General features: G+C 47.6%; 1 protein-coding gene across 1 annotated transcript in view; it reads right to left on the bottom strand.

Moving 5' to 3' along the window:
• Positions 1-2,590: 2,590 nt before the first annotated feature.
• The window catches only part of plecb (plectin b), a 29,445-nt gene continuing 14,166 nt past the window's right edge, over positions 2,591-17,869 (bottom strand). Inside the window, 8 exon segments of the mRNA XM_047029007.1 lie at positions 2,591-3,448; positions 3,625-3,738; positions 3,961-11,090; positions 11,694-15,047; positions 16,714-16,812; positions 16,978-17,082; positions 17,185-17,268; positions 17,485-17,841. Of these exon segments, the coding sequence (XP_046884963.1) occupies positions 4,749-11,090; positions 11,694-15,047; positions 16,714-16,812; positions 16,978-17,082; positions 17,185-17,268; positions 17,485-17,841 (10,341 nt within the window). The 3' untranslated portion in view covers positions 2,591-3,448; positions 3,625-3,738; positions 3,961-4,748.

The following is a 17,869-nucleotide window of genomic DNA, read 5'->3' as shown; positions in this document are numbered from 1 at the left end:
CGGCCCCTCCGCCTGGAGAGTGTTGGCCGCAGGACGCAGAGGAGACCACCGGCACTCCTCCTCTCCCTCTCTGGCCTTTCTGTCTCGGGGCCCTGACTTGACTCTCTCTCTCTCTCTCTCTCTCTCTCTTGCTGTTGTCGTGTGGCCAGGCCAAGTCACTGAGGGAGTGGTTCTGACGGAGACTCGAGCTCAGCCTTTGCCATGCTCTTTTTCTCTTTCTTTCTCTCTATCTCTCTCTCTTTCACTTCCTTAGTAATCTTCTCTTTTTTGCTTCTCTCCTCCAGCCTCTCACACTACTTCTTTCTCTTTCCCTTCCCCTCTATCTCTCTCACCACCTCCCTCCCCCCCTCCCCCCTCCCCCCCTCCCTCCCTCCCTCCTTGATTTAGTGCCCCCCCCCCCCCTCAGGGAGCCCTGCTCTCCCTGGAGGCTGTGGTGTATTGGATGCGGATGCTTTCCCCTTCACCATGGGAACGGCAGGATTAGAAGAAAGGCCTTGGTTACGAATCACTGATCCTGTGTGGAGACTCCTCCAGATTCCTCCCCAGCCCACACGATTAGCGCCACGCCAACAAGTAGCATCAAGCAGCTGACTCAGCAGGCACGCATGCACGTTGTTGTTGTTACTGGCCGATGGTCCAAACTCAAAGGGGTGAGACATGAGAACTACTGGCTGCAACTGTTGACTGTTAGCTGGATCCGGGTGTGACAATGTCGATGCTTCCTGGTGTGTTTGCGTGATGAAATGAACGATGATGTCATGAATGGAATCCATGATGCTGATCAACTCTAAAAAATGAAACTGAATCAGAAAGATAAAGAGAGAGGGAAGGAGAGAGAGCGAGAGACAGAGAGCGAGAGACAGAGAGACAGAGAGAGAGAGAGAGAGAGAGAGAGAGAGAGAGATGGGAAAGGGAGGAAAGGAGAGAAAGAATCTGACCAGAGGTTCCAGGGGGGGCAGTCTCATCTCCATGTTCTTTAGCCAGTGGCGCAGAGCTCGGATCTGACCTCTGAACTCCCACTGCCATTGGCTCCACTCCTCCGGGTCCTGCCTACAAGGAAGGAGGAAACTCTGTAGGACAGTCCAGGGAACATTCCCTCTGGGCTGTTGTGTATGTTTTGGAGCAACTCTTTGTATGTGATTTAAAATAAATATATACAGCTTCTGATTTCGGGTTTACTAATGAGATGGGACAGAGGCCAAGTTTAGGGACATCTGTTCTTTGTTCTACTGGTCAGAACTGGAGCCTGGTCCAATCTGGGTTTGTGTTGTGACTAGACGTTTTAACGCTGAATGTTTATGGTCGCATTCATCTTTTTTGTGGAGCAGAACCACCCAGAAGCACTGGGCCCCTAAAACCGGGACAACCCACCCAACTGTCATCAGCAGCTGTGAGCTCTGTTAATCAGTCTGTACGTAACAGACAGAGAATACGCTTAGTCATGAGGGGCCTGTTGTTTCCCCATGGAGAAATTGTAAGAAACAACTGATCCACCATAGACTCACCTCAAAAAGATTTGAACTTTGAACTCCTGTAGCTCTGACATTTCTGTGTTAGCCACAGATTTAGATTTCCCATTCCATGACAATAAAAGAGAACTTCTACAGTATATAAATACAGTTTAGCACATGTCACATTCTTCATGAAGCATTCTATGTTTTGGCGGGACCTCCCTTCCTACCCAAATCTCTCTGTAGACATCGGGGTGGACAGGCCATACAGGGTGTCCTGAAACAGAGAAACCACAAAAACAAGACCATCTTCTTTAACTACACCGTTCCAAATCCTTTGTTGTACCTCCACTTGTAACTGTCATTTGTCAGGTTAGTTATACCACTCATAACTGATATTTGAAAGTTAATTGTACTGCTTGGTGCCTGTCGGGCCTCTCAGTCAATGACTCCTGTTTGTTTCATTAGCTCACCTCCTTATCTACACTCTCTTGTGCTGGGTCCAGGGTTGGGTCCAAGTTCTGGTTCAGAACTGAATCCAGGGCTGTGTGTAGGGTTGGGTCCAGGGCTGGATCGAGACCTGGGTCCAGCCCTGGGAGGGACAGACTCAGGGCAGGGTAGCCTTGGCAGGAATCCAAAGAGGTTGACAGTCCTTCGTTGCTAAGAATGACAACGTCCTCCCTCAAACCATGGGGCTAATATTGGTACAGACAGGCAGAGATGCAAACACAGAAATGGCTATATAGAATACACACGACCAATTCACACTCATACCTGGCCCGCATCGATCAGATTACCCACTAACAGTACCACCTGTGAATGAACAAATCAATAAATGTGTAGGTTGAACAATAGTTCACAGGTGTGTTTAACGTATGTGCTATGCTGTAGAAACATTTAGGGTTTGCATGCCTTACAAGACTTGAACGCCGTCTCCAGTGAGAGATAGACTAGTTTGTTTAAGAATAAATTACATCTCAATGGCGCCACCTTGTTGAGGAAAAGAACAATACGGGAAGGTGTGTGCAAAAACCTCTATGAAGTGGTGTTTCCCTGTGGTCCCTTAGTCAGTTCTGCAGTGTTTACATTGTTGTTATATTGTATGCATGATTGGCATGAATAAATGGATGACAAGGGTCTCTTCATAGCGCATTTATTTACATAATAGTGTTATCTTCAAAACATACACCAAAATCCACTCACCATATCACTCAAACCACATATCTGTTCACAAGCAAAACCAACCAATTCGTTTTGATTAAACATCTTGTTCATCAATAAGCATTTAAACAAAACATGTTTTGCTGAGCAGATATGTTTTATTCTCTTCATCATACATGTTTGTTTTTCTCCAAAATGGTCAAAACCTAGTTAGTAAAACATGCAAAGCAAAAAAGCAACAAAAAAGAATAACATATCAAAAATATGATGAAAAAATTATATTTTAACATGAGGATTTACAGAAGTAAAACACTTTTAAGATGCAGAACAGAGCAAAACATATTGGGAAATGAACCCAAACACTGGTTAAAAAGCAAAATAGAACTTACAGATACTTATTTTCTGCAAATTAAATGCATGTATCCTTTAAAACACATTCATTCCGGTAGTGTAGTCGAACAATTATTAGATCTTATTCCCCTAGAGGAATACCAATGGCGTTTTAACCGGTTGCTTTTTTGGTTAAGAGTGAAGTTAGCTGGCATAACAGTACTATGTGGCCTGAAAAGAGACGTTCAGTATCATCTCTAAGATTCATCTTCAAACAGGTAACCAGATGAAACTCTACATGCACAGAAGGATAAAGTGTACATCTAAGTGGTGTTAACCAACAACAAAAAAAGGGCAAATATGACTAACATTCAAGTACGGGTCCTAAACAATGCGGATGGATGTGTTCCTAATATGGAGTCTCAAGAAGAATCCAGGGTGACAACCCCAACTCTCTTCAAATAGGATGTGCAATGAAGAAAGGAGAAGACGCATTCATGGGAGCTCTAAAAACAGAACAAAAATCATGACTTGGAGCAAACCAAAACAAGCCAACCACACCAAAAAGAAACGAGCACCAAAAAATCTTGAAAAAATATGTAGATGAAAAAAATCATGCATGCAAATAAACGTGATTTGCATGGGTATTGTTTATGTGGCATGAGGTGGCGAGGTGGCGTACCTGCATGTGTGGAAGAGATGGTGGAACTAGGAAGTTATCCACACTGACAGGCTCCTTGGCCATGCTTATCTGGGGAGTCGATCCCTGTAGATGGCTGCCAGATGGTGACGTCATCTGCCAAGACAAATACATCAAGGATCAAAAACAAAAACGGGTCAGGATCGCACGGACCTTTGATCAATAGAACTGCAGCACTGGAACATTACATAGATGGGAAGGGCAGGATCTGAAAATGAAGATGTTCTTAGTATTAATGAAATGGATGAAAACAGGAACTAACAGGAATAGAGGAGGAATAGAGGAGAAAACTGAATGTGTTGCCGATGTTCAACTTACAGGAGCCAAAACCAGGGGAAGTGGGATGAAGCCTGATTTCTTCTGAGGACACTTTACCAGGAACAGGTGATGGAGGAGGGGAGGTGGTGGGTGGAAAACACATTGTTTGGGATTGGGGGATACAATGATGAAATGATGACTTTGGGGTAAGTCTATTGAAGTCGGTTAGGATGATATATTTGGAACAGTCTGCAGAACATAATTGTTGCTTTCATCTTCCAGTGTTTGTAGTGTTTATCTGCTCTGTCACTTGATGGAACTGTTACACTGTTAAATCTTCAACCTAAAAAATATACTGGTGAACTCTATACAGACGTTCAGAAAGAAGAAGACATCTAGATACATTTTTGTATCTTCTAAAAAAATCAGGATTATATCAATATGTATCAGCAAAGAGATAACAAAAAAAGAGCTCAAACATTCTTAAGTTCGAAAGGAAAGAAAAATAGGAAAAATATCTCTGTTCGAAGTACATACAGTAAGTATTAGCTTCAAAAAAGCATAAGTTGACAAGTTGTGTTAACAAATCAAAAAGGCAAACTATAAACTAAGTTGTGGTCATTTGAAAATCTCTGCTTTGCATTTAAAATATAAATTGTTTTTACAGTCAATACAATTACATCTGAGTTGTCTTGTAATTGTCTTAAGGCAGGGGAGTAATGCATAGGCTTGGACATCTATAATATATGAGCAACTGCATTTAGTTAATTTACTTATGTGACCACATGCAGGGCAGAATAAATAAATGAGCGTTTCTTTCTGATTTTTGAAGGTGTTTTTCCTATGAATTATGCAACTGCTGTGTGCATTGGCATAATCATGGAGGCGAAGGCTCCCTGTTCTTGGGAGCTGCAAGGCCTGGTCATGACTAGGGCAGAGAGCGCCAGGGCAAGCTCATCCACGTTGAGGCCGCTGTGAGGCCCTGTGTCGTACTTGCGACCGTAGCTGGAGGAGGTGTAGGAGGAGGAGGAGAAGTTCATGCTGAAGCCGGAGCTGCCGGCATCAAAGCTGCTCCTCCTGGAGCCTTGCCTGGACCCAGTCCTGGAACCGGACCGAGAGCCTGAGGTCGAGCCTGGGCCGCTGGCGTTGTAGGGGCTGTACAGGCCTTTACTGGACTGGGAGGAGGCCTCTAGGAGTCGGAGGCTAGTTCCTTCCTCGACCATGCTTCTGTCCATGGCGTCTTTGTAGGAGATCTTTAGCTTGGTTTTGGGACATGTCAGGTACTTGGAGTAAGCGCTCACGTCTCTTAGCTTCTGGGCTGTACGAGCATCGATGGAGCCCTTCTTGATGGCTTCATCTAGGGGAACTCTGCCCTCAACATCAGGCTCAATCAGCCCACCTGTTAGGTACTGGACCTCCAGGAAACGCTGTCCAGCTTCATAATACAGCCAACCTTTCTTTAAGGCCTGAGAGGCAGACATCTTGACTTTGGTTCTGGGGTCTTCAAAACCATTGAAGGCTTTCTGAGCCAGGTTAATACGGTCGACCATGATTTTATCAACAAGTCCTCTCTCTGTGGCGTCAGGGACAGAAAACTTCTCTCCTGTGACGGGGTCGATAATGCCACCTGTGCAGGCCTGAGCCTCAAGCAGTCTCTGGCCAGTAATGTTGTCTACTAAGTTCCTGTGCATCGCCTCGGTGATGGACACTTTCTCCAGTGTGTCTGTGTCCAGGATTCCAGCCACAGGGCCCGTCTCCTCAGAGGGGTCATTCCATATGGAAGCTGGAGGTTTAATAGAGGGTATGGGGCTCATAGCAAAGGATGAAGAGGAAGTGGATCCGAAGGAGGAGGTTCTGGAGCGGAAGCCTCCCATGTTTCCAGACAGCATGTCAGCAAATTCAGTGATGGATAGGTTCCCAGAGCGGTAGGTGTCCAGGGAACTCTGATCAATGAGGCCTCTTGAGAGAGCGTCATCAATGTCGTATTGACGTCCTGACCTCCTGTCGATGATCATGGACTTGACGACTCCCTCGGAGGAGGTGCTTGTGATCTCTTCCCATTCACACTCCTGCTCAGCCAGCTCTAGGTAGGTCTGATGGTCGATGAGTCCCTTCCTGTAAGCCTCATACACAGTCATCTCCTTGCCGGATTCTGGGTCTACGATTACCACTCTGCGCTTGCGGACCGAAGATTTGGAGGAGGACTTCTTTTCACGTTTCTTCTCCTTGAGGAGCAGGAGGACGAGGCCGGTGTCGGGGTCGATGATGCACCTCTCCATCAGTTGGAGGTAAGTGAGGTTCTCCTCGGTGTTGGGATCAAAGAAGCCCTTCGTGTCATCAGATGGATCTGTGAGAATCTCGTTCATCTCTTCATCAAAGAGGCCACGGTTGTATGCCACCTCGACGGGCAGGCGATGACTCTCCTCGGGGTCGATGATTCCTCCTGTTGCAATCTGGGCCTCCAGGAGGCGTATCCCATGATCCTTTAGGATGAGTCCCTTTTTCATGGCCTGGAACAGGGAGATTGTTTTACCAGAGTAGGGATCTCGGTAGCCAGTCACGGCACGCTCGGCAGACAACAGCTTGTCTTTGAATTCTGGTCCCACAATTCCCATTCGGACAGATTCACTGACTGTGAGTTTCAGGTTTTTGATTGGGTCAATAACGTAGCCTGTCGCAGCTTGGGCCTCAAGGAGCTCAAAAGCGGTGCCTGGCCTGATCATGTTCTTCTTCATGGCCTGGTAGATTGACAGGCGGTCCTTGGAGGCTTCTACGAAAACCCCAGCAATGCAACTAGTCCCCTCAAGGTACTTCTGGAGCCTTTTGCTGACCTCCTCCACCGTAATCAGACCTTCGTTCAGCTCAGTGACAGTCTGTTGGTCTATGATCTCTGAGCGTAACAGTTCCTCCATGGTGATCTGTTTCCTCAGACCCTTGAACATCAGCCTCTTGTCTCCCAGTGCCAACAGACGTAAGCCTCCTTCCAACTTGCATCTCTTGAGCAGCTCAGCGTAAGATAGCTTCTCGTCCGTGACAGGGTCAATAAACCCTTTCACCTCATTGGCCAGTCTCTCATTGGTTTCCTTGTTGATGTATCCTCTCTGCATGGCCACATCTGTAGGGAGATGGAAATAGAATTCAGGATCCATGATGCCGCCTGTTGAGCTCTGAGCTTCTAGTAGTTTCAGAGCGTAGTCCTCGGGGATGAGCTCTTTTTTCATGGCTTGGTAGAGAGAGACGATTTTGCTGCTGTATGGGTCTTTGAAGCCTGTAACGGCTCGCTCAGCTGACAAAAGTTTATCGTGTATTTCTGGGCCCACAACTCCCTTACGGACGGCCTCGTCCACAGTAAGTGTCTCATTTCTCACAGGGTCAACAATGAACCCTGTGGCGGCCTGTGCTTCCAGGAGGCCAAGTGCAACCTCAGGTTTCAAGAACCCTCTCTTCATCGCCTGGTAAATGCTGATCTTGGAGCTGGAATCAGTCATAACCCCAGCCACGGAGCCCGTACCAAACAGGTACTGCTTCACGCTCTGTAACTCCATGATGTCGCGGATGGTTCTCTTCTCCTGTTTCAGCAGGTTGAACATCTCGAGGTCAATGATGCGGGCATGGTAGAGCTCCTCAATGGTGATCCTGCGTCGGATTGTCTTGCAGGACGTCTTCTCCTCAACATTAATATAGATCTCTCTCTGCTCCATGATCTCGATGATGATGATGATCATGCGCTCTTTGGTAAGCGCACCAGAGCGGTACTCATCCATGAGCTTCTTTCTCTCATCCTCTGGGAGCAGGTTGGAGTTCATCACATCCCAGAGGTTCATGGACTGTCCAGTGAGCCCCTCGAGGGGAATGTCTATCTGGGTGTTTGCCAGGTCACTCTGAGTCTGTTCTTCGGTGTAGAGGTAGGTCTTCTCCACCACCGTAGGGGCCTGAGGCTTAGAGAGAGGGAGGAGGTTCATGCCTGTCTCTGGATCTTTAGGGCACTTGGCTTTCAGCTGTTGGTACGTGACGGTCTCATCTGTGTTTGGGTCTGAGAAATATTTGTTCGCCTCTGAGGGCTCAGAAAGGGTGTTGGATATTTCTTTGCTGAAGAGATCCCTCTGGTAGGCCACATCTAGAGGTACACGGTGGCTTTTTACAGCATCAATGATTCCACCTGAGGCCAGCTGAGCCTCCAGCAGGGGCATGGCATGTGCCTTGATGATCAAATCTTTCTGCATGGCTTGGAAGAGAGAGATCTTGCTGCCTGTGAATGGATCTTTGTAGCCAGTGATGGCCTTTTCAGCGGAGAGCAGCTTTTCATGGAGCTCCGGGCCAACGATGCCTGCTTTGACAGCCTCATCTACTGTCAGGTACTGGTTCTTAACTGGATCAATGATGAAGCCAGTGGCAGCCTGGGCTTCCAGAAGGGCAAGGCCTGTGTTATGTCTTAGAAGTTTTTTCTTCATGGCTTGATAGATGCTGACCTTCTCCTTAGTTGGTTCAAGGTAGATGCCACCAATGCTGTCGGAGCCCTGCAGGTATTTATTTACATTGGCATTCTCGCTGACCTGTTTTGGTGTCTTCTTACCCTGCTGCAGCAGGTCAAACGTAGCTTTGTCGATGATTTTGGATTCAAACAGTGAACTCGCTGGAACTGGGGATCTCAGACCCTTGAAACTGGCCTGTTCTTGTTTCTTGGCCTCTTTCTCATCTACAATTGTGACAACAATCCTGATTATTTTCTCGATAGTCACCTTGCCAGACCTGTACTGTCTGATCAGTTCAAGTCTCTGCTCCTCATTCAGGTACTCTGAGTTGATTATTTCCCAGATGGTTAGCTTCTTGCCTTTAAGAGGCCCAGACTGGAGCTCCATTGTAGCCTGCATCATAGCATCTTTGGTCTGAGTCTCAGAGTATTTTTGTTCCTCCTTCGCATTGATGGCTTGCTCGGACAAGCCCAGAAGCTGAAGCCCGGTCTTCTTGTCAGTGACACATCTCTTGAGAAGCTGGGTGTATGTGACGTTTTCCTGTGTGTTGGGGTCATAGAAGCATTTGGTGGCGTCAGTGGGGTTACATAGGGTCTTGTTCATCTCGTCGTCAAAGTAGCCTCGTTTGCAGGCAACATCGTGGGGGACACGGTGGCTATTAACTGGGTCAATGATGCCCCCTGTGGCAAGCTGAGCATCAAGCAGACGGATTCCTTGGTCTTTGGGAATGAGTTCTTTCGTCATGGCCTCAAACAGAGATACCGTTTTTCCAGTGTATGGGTCCTTGTATCCCGTTACAGCTCTCTCAGCTGAAAGCAGTTTTTCATGCAGCTCAGGGCCGATCACTCCTGCTTTGACAGCCTCATCAACGGTCAGCTTCTGGTTCTTTACTGGATCGATAACAAATCCTGATCCGGCTTGGGCCTCCAGCAGATTTAAAGCAGGGCCTGGCCTCATCATGTTCTTCTTCAGAGCTTGATAGAAGGACATTGTCTCTTTGGTAGAGTCAATTACTACACCTGAAATGCAGTTTGTACCCTTCAACGCTTTCTGAACCGGTTCCATTTCAGAAACTTCTTGGACTGTTTTATTGCCCTTATGCAACTTATTGTAGAGGTCTTTGTCAATGATCTTGGACTCCAGCAGTTCAGTTGCGGGGACAGGGGATCTCAGGCCATCAAATGTGATTTCGTTCTTCTTCTCTTTGTCCTCTGCCACAGTGATAACGATTCTGATGATCTTCTCTATGGTGATTTTGCCGGTCTTGTACTGGCGTATAAGGTCCCTTCTCTGGTCCTCATTGAAGTACTCAGAATTAATGATCTCCCAGATGGTTATTGTCTTTCCTTTGAATCTTCCAAACGGCACAGAAACAGTTGTTTTGCTGAATACGTCCTTTGTCTCCTCCTCCGTGTAGGTTTGAGAGCTCTGAGCCGCCTTGTCGGTGATAGGTAAAAACAGCTGGCCAGTGGCAGGGTCTGTCGTGCATTTCTCAATCAACTGAAGGTAAGTCAGGGGTTCCTTAGTACTGGGGTCAAAGTATCCTTGTGTGTCTTCTGAGGGCTTTGCCAGTACCTTGTTCATCTCCGCATCAAACAGCCCCTGTTTGTAGGCTGTTTCAAGGGGGACGCGATGGCTGTTGATTGGGTCAACGATTCCACCGGTTGCAATCTGGGCATCGAGAAGTCTGATGGCATGCTCACGATCAATCAATCCCTTCTTCATGGCCTCAAACAGGGAGATTGAGCCGCCCGTGTATGGGTCTTTGTAGCCAGTCACAGCCCTCTCAGCAGACAGCAGTTGGTTGTGCAGTTCAGGTCCAATCAAGCCTTCCTTAACAGCCTCGCTCACAGTGAGCTTCTGGTTTTTGATGGGGTCGATTATATACCCAGAGGCTGCCTGTCCTTCCAGGAGGATCAGGCCTGTTCCAGGGGCTAGCTTCTTCTCCATCATTGCTTGGTAGATTGACATCTTCTGCTGAGGTTGTACCAACAGACCACCAACACAGTTTTTTCCTTTGAGAACTGTTCTTAGTTTTTCGGTCTGACTGAGATCTTGCACATTGGCTTTCCCTTTCTTCAGCTTGTCCATTTCCTTTTTGGTCAGCAGGCAAATTTCTTGAAGTCTGCTCGCAGGGACCTTCTCACGAATGCCATCAAAGGAGAACGGAGAGTCTTTCTTCTGGTTATCACCATCCACATCATCAAGACCGCTCCGTCCGTTGGGAACTGTCTGTGATGTCTCCACCATGGTCATGTGGACCAATTCATTCTCAGGGACTTTATCAGTCTGGATGTCGATCTCCCTGGTGTGGGATGTTGGCTCCTTCTGAGCAACCTCCATCTGCTGCAATTTCTCACGCAGATTCTTGTTCTCCTCTGCGAGCAGTTTTTCCTGCTCAAGTCTTTTCCTCTCCAACTCCTGCATTTCCTTCTGCTTGTTGAGCATCTCCTTCTCCGCCTCTTTCTGCTTGTTGAGGGCGGCGTCCATGGTGGCCTGCAGCTTCTTCCTCTCCTCCTCCATCTGCTTTCTCTGACGCGCCTGCTCGTCCTTCAGAGCCTGGGCCTTCTTGACCTCCTCCTCAAACTGGCTCTCCAGTTTTTTCTTCTCGTCTTCAATGAGCTTCTCCTTCTTCAGCAGCATCTCCTTCTCATTGATGAAGGACTGCTGGAGCATTGTCTTCTCTTGTTGGATTTGTTTCTGCTGAGCAACGGCAGTCTATATGGAATGCAGGGAGACAAACAACACAATTAGAATGTTCTCAGTGGCATTTTACATGTATAATACCAAAATGTGATTCATGTGTACTGGTGTAAGGGTGCTACAATGCACTCTGCTTGTAAGAGACGCAGATCTAAAATATAGTGCAACATAAGCACAAGAAGGCAAATGGTAAGGTGATGACAGTAATATTTTACACTATCATATTATATGCCCCATTGATTAATGTCCATTTGTGGCAGCAGTGGTTTGGAGAAAAACCCTATAGGACGGATGGGGCAGTTGATAAAGCATCCTGCTATCATCCACCTCCATAGGAGGTTGGCAGTTTGAGCCGGAACGGAAGGAGGCCTAACAGACAAGGTCCAAATCAATTCCCTAAAATGATACTTCAAAGATAAACAAACAACCTTTTAGATACATTAGCTCTTCATAAGCAAAGTGCACTGCATCAAAACGACAAAATGTGACGGGGGAAAATGGTTAGTTTAGGAAGAAATTAAGAATATCAAAGGAAATAAAAGATTTTCAGATTATTAGTTCAAGGGAGAGGGTTAACAATGACACCAGCTGCTCTGTTTGCCACATTTGTCACAATACCTCTTTAGATTTAAGCTGAAGGTCTTCAGCATCCTTTTTCAGTCTAGCCTTCTCCTTTTCTAGATCAGCAATGGCTTTGCGCAAGTCATCAGCCTCTTTGTTGCTGCTCAGCCTCTGCACTTCAAGTTTCTCCACAGTAGTCATTTTCTCTTTGGTGGCTAGTTCTGTCTCGTGAAGACGGGCACTGATCTGATCCGCTTGCTTCTTGAATTTCTTAGCCTCGTTTTCAGCCCTGTTTTGGGCATCGCTGAGCTGGGACACCTGGAGTTTGAGTTTCTCTGCCTCGGCTGTGATCTCGAGTTGTCTCCTGCGTTCCGCTTCAAGGGATTTCTGGAAGCCCTCCGTCTCTTCCTCTAGACGTTGCTGCATGAGCTGTTTATCCTCGAGCAGTTTCTGGGCCTGCTCCTGAGCCAAATCTTTCTGTCTTTGGAGCATCTCAGCCTCGGCTCTCAGTTTAGATGCCTCCTGGATGGCTTGCATTTTCTCCTTGAGCATTTTCTCTGCCAGGGCTCTCTGCTGGGAGAGGTCAGACTCGGCGATCTGCCTCATGCGCGCCGCTTCCTGGGCCTCCACGCTCAGCCTGGCAGCTTCCTCCGCCAGCTTCTTCATGTTCTCAGCCTCCTTGGCCAGCAATTTCTGAGAGTTGTCTTTGTCTCTTTTGATGAGACGCTGGTTCTCGCCCTCGATGCGGAGCTTCAGTTTCATCAGCTCCTCCATCTGAATCTTGACTTTGAACAGCTCCTCCTCCACCTGAGCCTTCTGCTTGACGGCGTCGCCCACCTCGTCCTTCAGGCGCTGCAGCTCTTCGTCCAGAAGAGATTTCTGCTTGTCAGTTTGGTCCAACTGAAGTCGGACCGTTGTAAGCTCCTTTTCCACCTGGGACTTTTGCTTTAAGGTTTGCTCGGCCAGCTTTTTGTGTTTCGCCATCTCGGAATCAGCCTGGTCTTTCTGTTTCAGGGCAACTTGCTCCGCCTGTGCTCTCTTGGCAGCCTCGAACTCCGCCTCCTTTCTTAACCTCTCGGCGTCCTCCTGAGCTTTGGCCTGATTGGCTGCCTCCTTTACCGCGGCCTGTTTCTGGCGCTCTGCTTCCTCAGCTTGCTGGCGTAGAAGAGCTGCTTCCCGCTCTGCCTTCTCCTTGGCGAGCTCGGCTTCTTTGGCGAGCTTCTTCGCCTTTTCATACTCGGCCTTCAGCTTCTGCTGTGTGAGACTGTCCTCCTTCTGTTGGACGAGAACGCTCTGAGCTTGCTGCTCGGCTGCGCTGCATTTTTGGGCCGCCTGATTGGCTGCGACGATATGTCTTTCCGCTTCTCGGTCAGCCTCCTCTTTTTGCTTTTTGGCTTCTTCTGCTTTCTTTATGAGGCGCTCCACTTCGTCCTGTGCTGTTTTGCGCTGTCTGGCAGCCTCTTGCTCCGCGGCGGTCATCTTCTTCAGTTTGTCCTCCGCTTCTCTTCTGCGTTTCTCTTCTTCCAGAGCATGTTTCCTCATTTTCTCAGCCTCGTCTTCGGCACGGAGCTTACTCTGTTGCGTTTCGTCCGCGATGTTCTTCAGCTTATTCAATTCCAGCTCCAAGTCGAGCTTACCGGACGACGCCTTCTCAAAGTTGAGCTTCAGAATGCGGATTTCTTCCTCAACGACACGCCTCTGCTTGAGGGTTTCGTCGACGATGGCCTTCTGCCTCTCCATCTCGGTCTCGGACGACTGCTTGAGCTTCATGATCTTCTCGTCGATATCTTGTTTGTGCTGGCTGGCTTGGTCTTCGAGGGACTTCCGTTGGTAGGCCTCGTCCTCGGCTTTGCGTCGGAGTCGTTCGTTCTCCGCCTCCTTTTCCTTGAGGGCGATTTCCGCCTCCGTTTTCAGACGCGTGGCCTCATTGATGGCGGCAAGTTTCTCTTTGAGGATCCTCTCGGCTTCAGCCCTCTGATGTGTCGCCTCTTCCTCAGCCACCTGCCTCTGTCTCTTGGCCTCCTCGGCGATGGATCTGAGCTTGCCTGCCTCTTCGGCCAGGTTCCTCATTTTAGCCGCCTCGGCCTCAAGGAGCTGTTTGCTCTTCTCGGTGGTGGACATGCTGTCTTTTTCCGCCTTAGACTTGAGCTCAAGGAGGATGTTCATCTCACTCCTCACCGTGACCAGTTCGTCTTCCATCTGCTTCCGTTGCTGTTCCGCCGCGGTCACTTCGTTTTTAAGGCGGTAAAGCTCGTCGTCGAGGAGGGTTCTCTGTTGCTCGGCGTGGTCAAAGTCGGCCCTGAGACGTATGAGCTCTTGTTCGGCGGAGAGCTTCTGCTGGGCTGTGCCCTCCGCGAGCTTCCTCTGCCTCTCCAACTCCTGCTCGGCCATCTCTTTCTGCTTCAGGGCCGACTCTTCGGCCTTGCCTCTCTTCTTGGCCTCGCGCTCGGCCTCCTCCTTCTGCTTCTCCGCCTCCTCCTGGGCGACGCTCTTCTTGTGGGCCTCCTCCTCCGCCTGGAGCCTCAGGCGGAGGGCCTCGTTGGCCTTCTGCCGCCATTTCTCCAGCTCTTTCTCGGCCTCCGCCCTGGCGCTATCGGCTTCCTCCTGCTGCTTCTTCAGGCGGGCAGCTTCTTCCTGGAGCTGGAGGACGGTGCCGTGCTCCTGCTTGAGGGACTCCTCCAGTTTGGATGTCTTCTCCACGTAGGACATGCGTTTGCTCTGGAGTTCGGCAGCGGCACTCTTCTGAGCTATTTCCTGGACCACTTTGATCTGCCTGTGTTTCTCGAGCTCGGCCTGTTTCATGTGCCTCTCGGCCTCCTCGGCTTGCTGTTTGAGGTTCTCGAGGTCCTCCAAGGCCTTCTGTTTCTGCTTGGCGGCTTCCCTCTCAGCTTCGGCCTTGATTTTGAGTTCGTCCTCGGCTTTGCGCTTCTTCTGAGTCTCCTCGTTCACCTGTTTGCGGAGTTTCTCTGCCTCTTCTTGGGCGGTTTTTCTCAGCCTCTCGGCCTCGGCCGCCTTGTCGCGCAGCTGCGTGACCTCCATCTCCGCGGTGGACTTCTGTCTGACGGTGGTCTCCAGCTGGATGCGGATGACGCGGATCTCCTCCTCAATCTTGGAGCGGCTATGGAGGGCCTCTTCCACCTGCTGGCTCTTGTTTTTCATCTGCTGCTCCGAGAGGTTCTTGAGTTCGTGCAGTTCCAGCTGGATGTTGTGCTTTTGCTTGGCTGCGTCGACGGCGACACATTCCCTCCTGCTGACCTCCTCCTGCATCATGAGTTTCAGCTCCTGAGCTTCCTGCTCCGCCTTGGCTATGGCCTTAGCGTGAGCCGCAGCTAACTGCTTCTGTTTGTCTAACTCGGCCTGCATCTCGGCCATTTTTTTCCTCTCTTCCGCTTTCTGCTTCTCTGCAGCTTTCTGCATTAGTGGAATCAAATGGTAAAGAAAGGATTATAATCAAGCATGACAGGTTAAAATGTTAGGTAGCACTGTACATCAATGTGCCTCTGTACTTGTGTAAAAACACTGACATTGTTAAAGCAATTGCAGTGTATTTACGCAAGTATGAGTGCAATTTCATGTACTGTGTTGCCAAATGTTAATTATTAGCTTAAAGATATGTTTAGATGTAAATTCATGACAATGTTAAAAAAAATCACGATGCATGTTAAGGTAAGTCATACAAAAAGAAGGATTTCAAGACGGAAGTTTTATGGATCATGAGTTGGTCAATTAATGTATGGATATAAGACATCACTTCACAACACAGTAAGGAACTCACGTGGCATGCAACTGTAGCTTTTCAAAACATCTGCTTTTATGCTAATTAGCTACACAAAGTCTTATTGGTCCATCAAAAAAGACACAGTACCTAAGCAAAAAGTTTCAAGGCAGCTGTGGTTTGATGAAGTCGGATCCGAGGGATTATTTGGATCACTATCTAAACTATCTCTAACCAGTATTTGAGGAAGGAGAAAATGGCTTCAGAACATGTTAATAGGTAACTAACAAGGTATAAGTATATATATATATATATATAAAGTCTAAATAGTGCGATAGTTTGAAATGAAGTAATTAGTAGATGCAGTGGGAAAAAAACTAACAAAACACTGAACTGCAAATTAAGATATGGAATTGAGAAGTCAGATGGAAAAGCGTAATAGTCTGAAAGATTAAATATATTTTAAGGGTGAAGGAAGTATGACACAGTAAAAGAAATATATCTGGGATTATTTACCTCTTTAACGCCCAAACAAGATAAGCATTCATCATGACAAAGCACTGGCAAGCAGTTAGGAGAAGCAAACAAACAAAACATTAGGGTTAGAAAAGAACGGGAAAAAAAGACATAAATGTATGTTAATCTAGAAGGAAGGCTGAAAGACATGTCGACCAGCCTGAAGCATACAGAGAGCTTTGATAGAAGTTTAAGGGAGAGTGAAGCCAATGACAGAAAGGAAAGACTGGGAAGGAAAGAACCCCTTATGTCATATCTCGAATGGCACACCACAAGAGATGAATGGAGATGGAAAGGCCCAAAGTACAATTCAAGATCTTCAATTTGAGCGGTTTTCTGCTCTCAATACATGAAGATGCTCTCTAACTTTTGCTTCAGACTGAATATTAAACTGTTATTGAATGCCACACTCAGTCAACTATCTTCCAACAACAACACCGTGCATGACCGTTATCTTATTGAATGCTGAGAATTATGATTTTGATCCCATTTTGAACTAGATTTCAGTTCATTTCAGTTTCAGTTTCAGTTTCATTTTTTACCTGGTATTAGTAGATAGTGCCAAATGACCAGTTACGGACAGTGAAACATGGCACACATTTATACTTTCCTCAGCTTGCCTTATTGTTTGATCAGTCCACACAAATACTGAAGCTACAGTCATCATGCCAACGTTCCAAGCTTCATGTCAATACGAAGAAATGTCCCTTAACCAATGCATTAACTGTGTGTGTGTGTGTGTGTGTGTGTAATTGTGTGTGTTGTGTGTGAGTGGTTGATTGTTTGTTATGGGTTAGAATTAGTGGATCTTAGTATGGTTGTTCTCCCCAGTGAGTTGTCACGCACCTCCTCGTCCTCCAGGCGGCGCTGTGTGTCCGTGATGAACTTGATGTACTGGCTGGTGAGAGTCATCAGCTCGCTGTAGCGAGTCCTCAGGGTAACATACTGATGGAGAGAACAACAACATACACAAAAACAACCTGAGTTTTGGATCATCTCTGATTAGGAATCCAAATCTTCGCCTGAGATATGCTTGCTTGGTCATTTTCAACCCAATGGCAACATTCTCTTGAATTGGTGTTCAGTTCGACTGGTGCGGGTGGCACAGACCTCTTGGATGATGTTATCGGAGGCGGAATCCATCTTGCTTTTCTTCAGAGGGGAGGCAAGAGGCTCCATCTGAGCTTTGTAGGCCACCAACTGAAGCTCATAATCCTGCCACAGAGACATGTCATTTTTATCCAGTACTACCATGACAAGCAGTTCAAACGATCAGGATTCACATTGAATTCACAAATTAGTGTCCTGAATGCTTACCTTGATGGTGTCAATGTATGCCTTGGCATATTTCTGACACTCATCAACCTTGTCTTTGTTCTTCTCAATCTCTTCCAGAAGTTTCTGTGAACAAGAGCTCCATTAACAGTCTGAACGGTCATAACTGTATTTAGTATTTAGATACAGTTAAATAATATTAAGAGATGTATTTCTAGTCACCAAAAAGACAAAAATAAGTTTGACCTCAGAAACACATCACTACATTCAAAAACATGCTATATTATAAAAATTATGACAGCAACTAAACACCCCAAAATGAAACCTAAACGAGCAGTATACCTTCTCCTGGGCGAGCTGCTCCTTCAGGGTCTTGCTGTCGCTGATGGTCACGGCCTGGATGTTCTCCTGGCGCTGCTTGGCGTCGGCGATCCAGCGGATCAACCAATCGTAGCTCTCGCGGTAGTAGCCCAGCTGGCGGCCCAGCTGTTCCAGCTCCCGCTGGCGCAGGTCCATCTGGGCGAACACGGCTTTCCAGCGGTCCTGGAGACCCGAGAGGAGATGGCGGTAGTGGTCCAGCTCTGCGTCACGCTCGCTGTGGACGCGGGACATCTTGTCGCTCACTGCAGACGCCTTCTTAAGCTCCTCCTCCAGGGTGTCAAATGCGGGCTGCTCGCTTTCTGCTTCCGAACGCATTTTCTAAACATGGAAGCGTCGAAGTGAGCTG

The sequence above is a fragment of the Hypomesus transpacificus genome, chromosome 2 (assembly GCF_021917145.1).
Source record: "Hypomesus transpacificus isolate Combined female chromosome 2, fHypTra1, whole genome shotgun sequence".
Classification (NCBI taxonomy): domain Eukaryota; kingdom Metazoa; phylum Chordata; class Actinopteri; order Osmeriformes; family Osmeridae; genus Hypomesus; species Hypomesus transpacificus.
The sequence above is the reverse complement of the archived record's forward strand: the minus strand, read 5'-3'. Positions and strand labels throughout refer to the sequence as shown.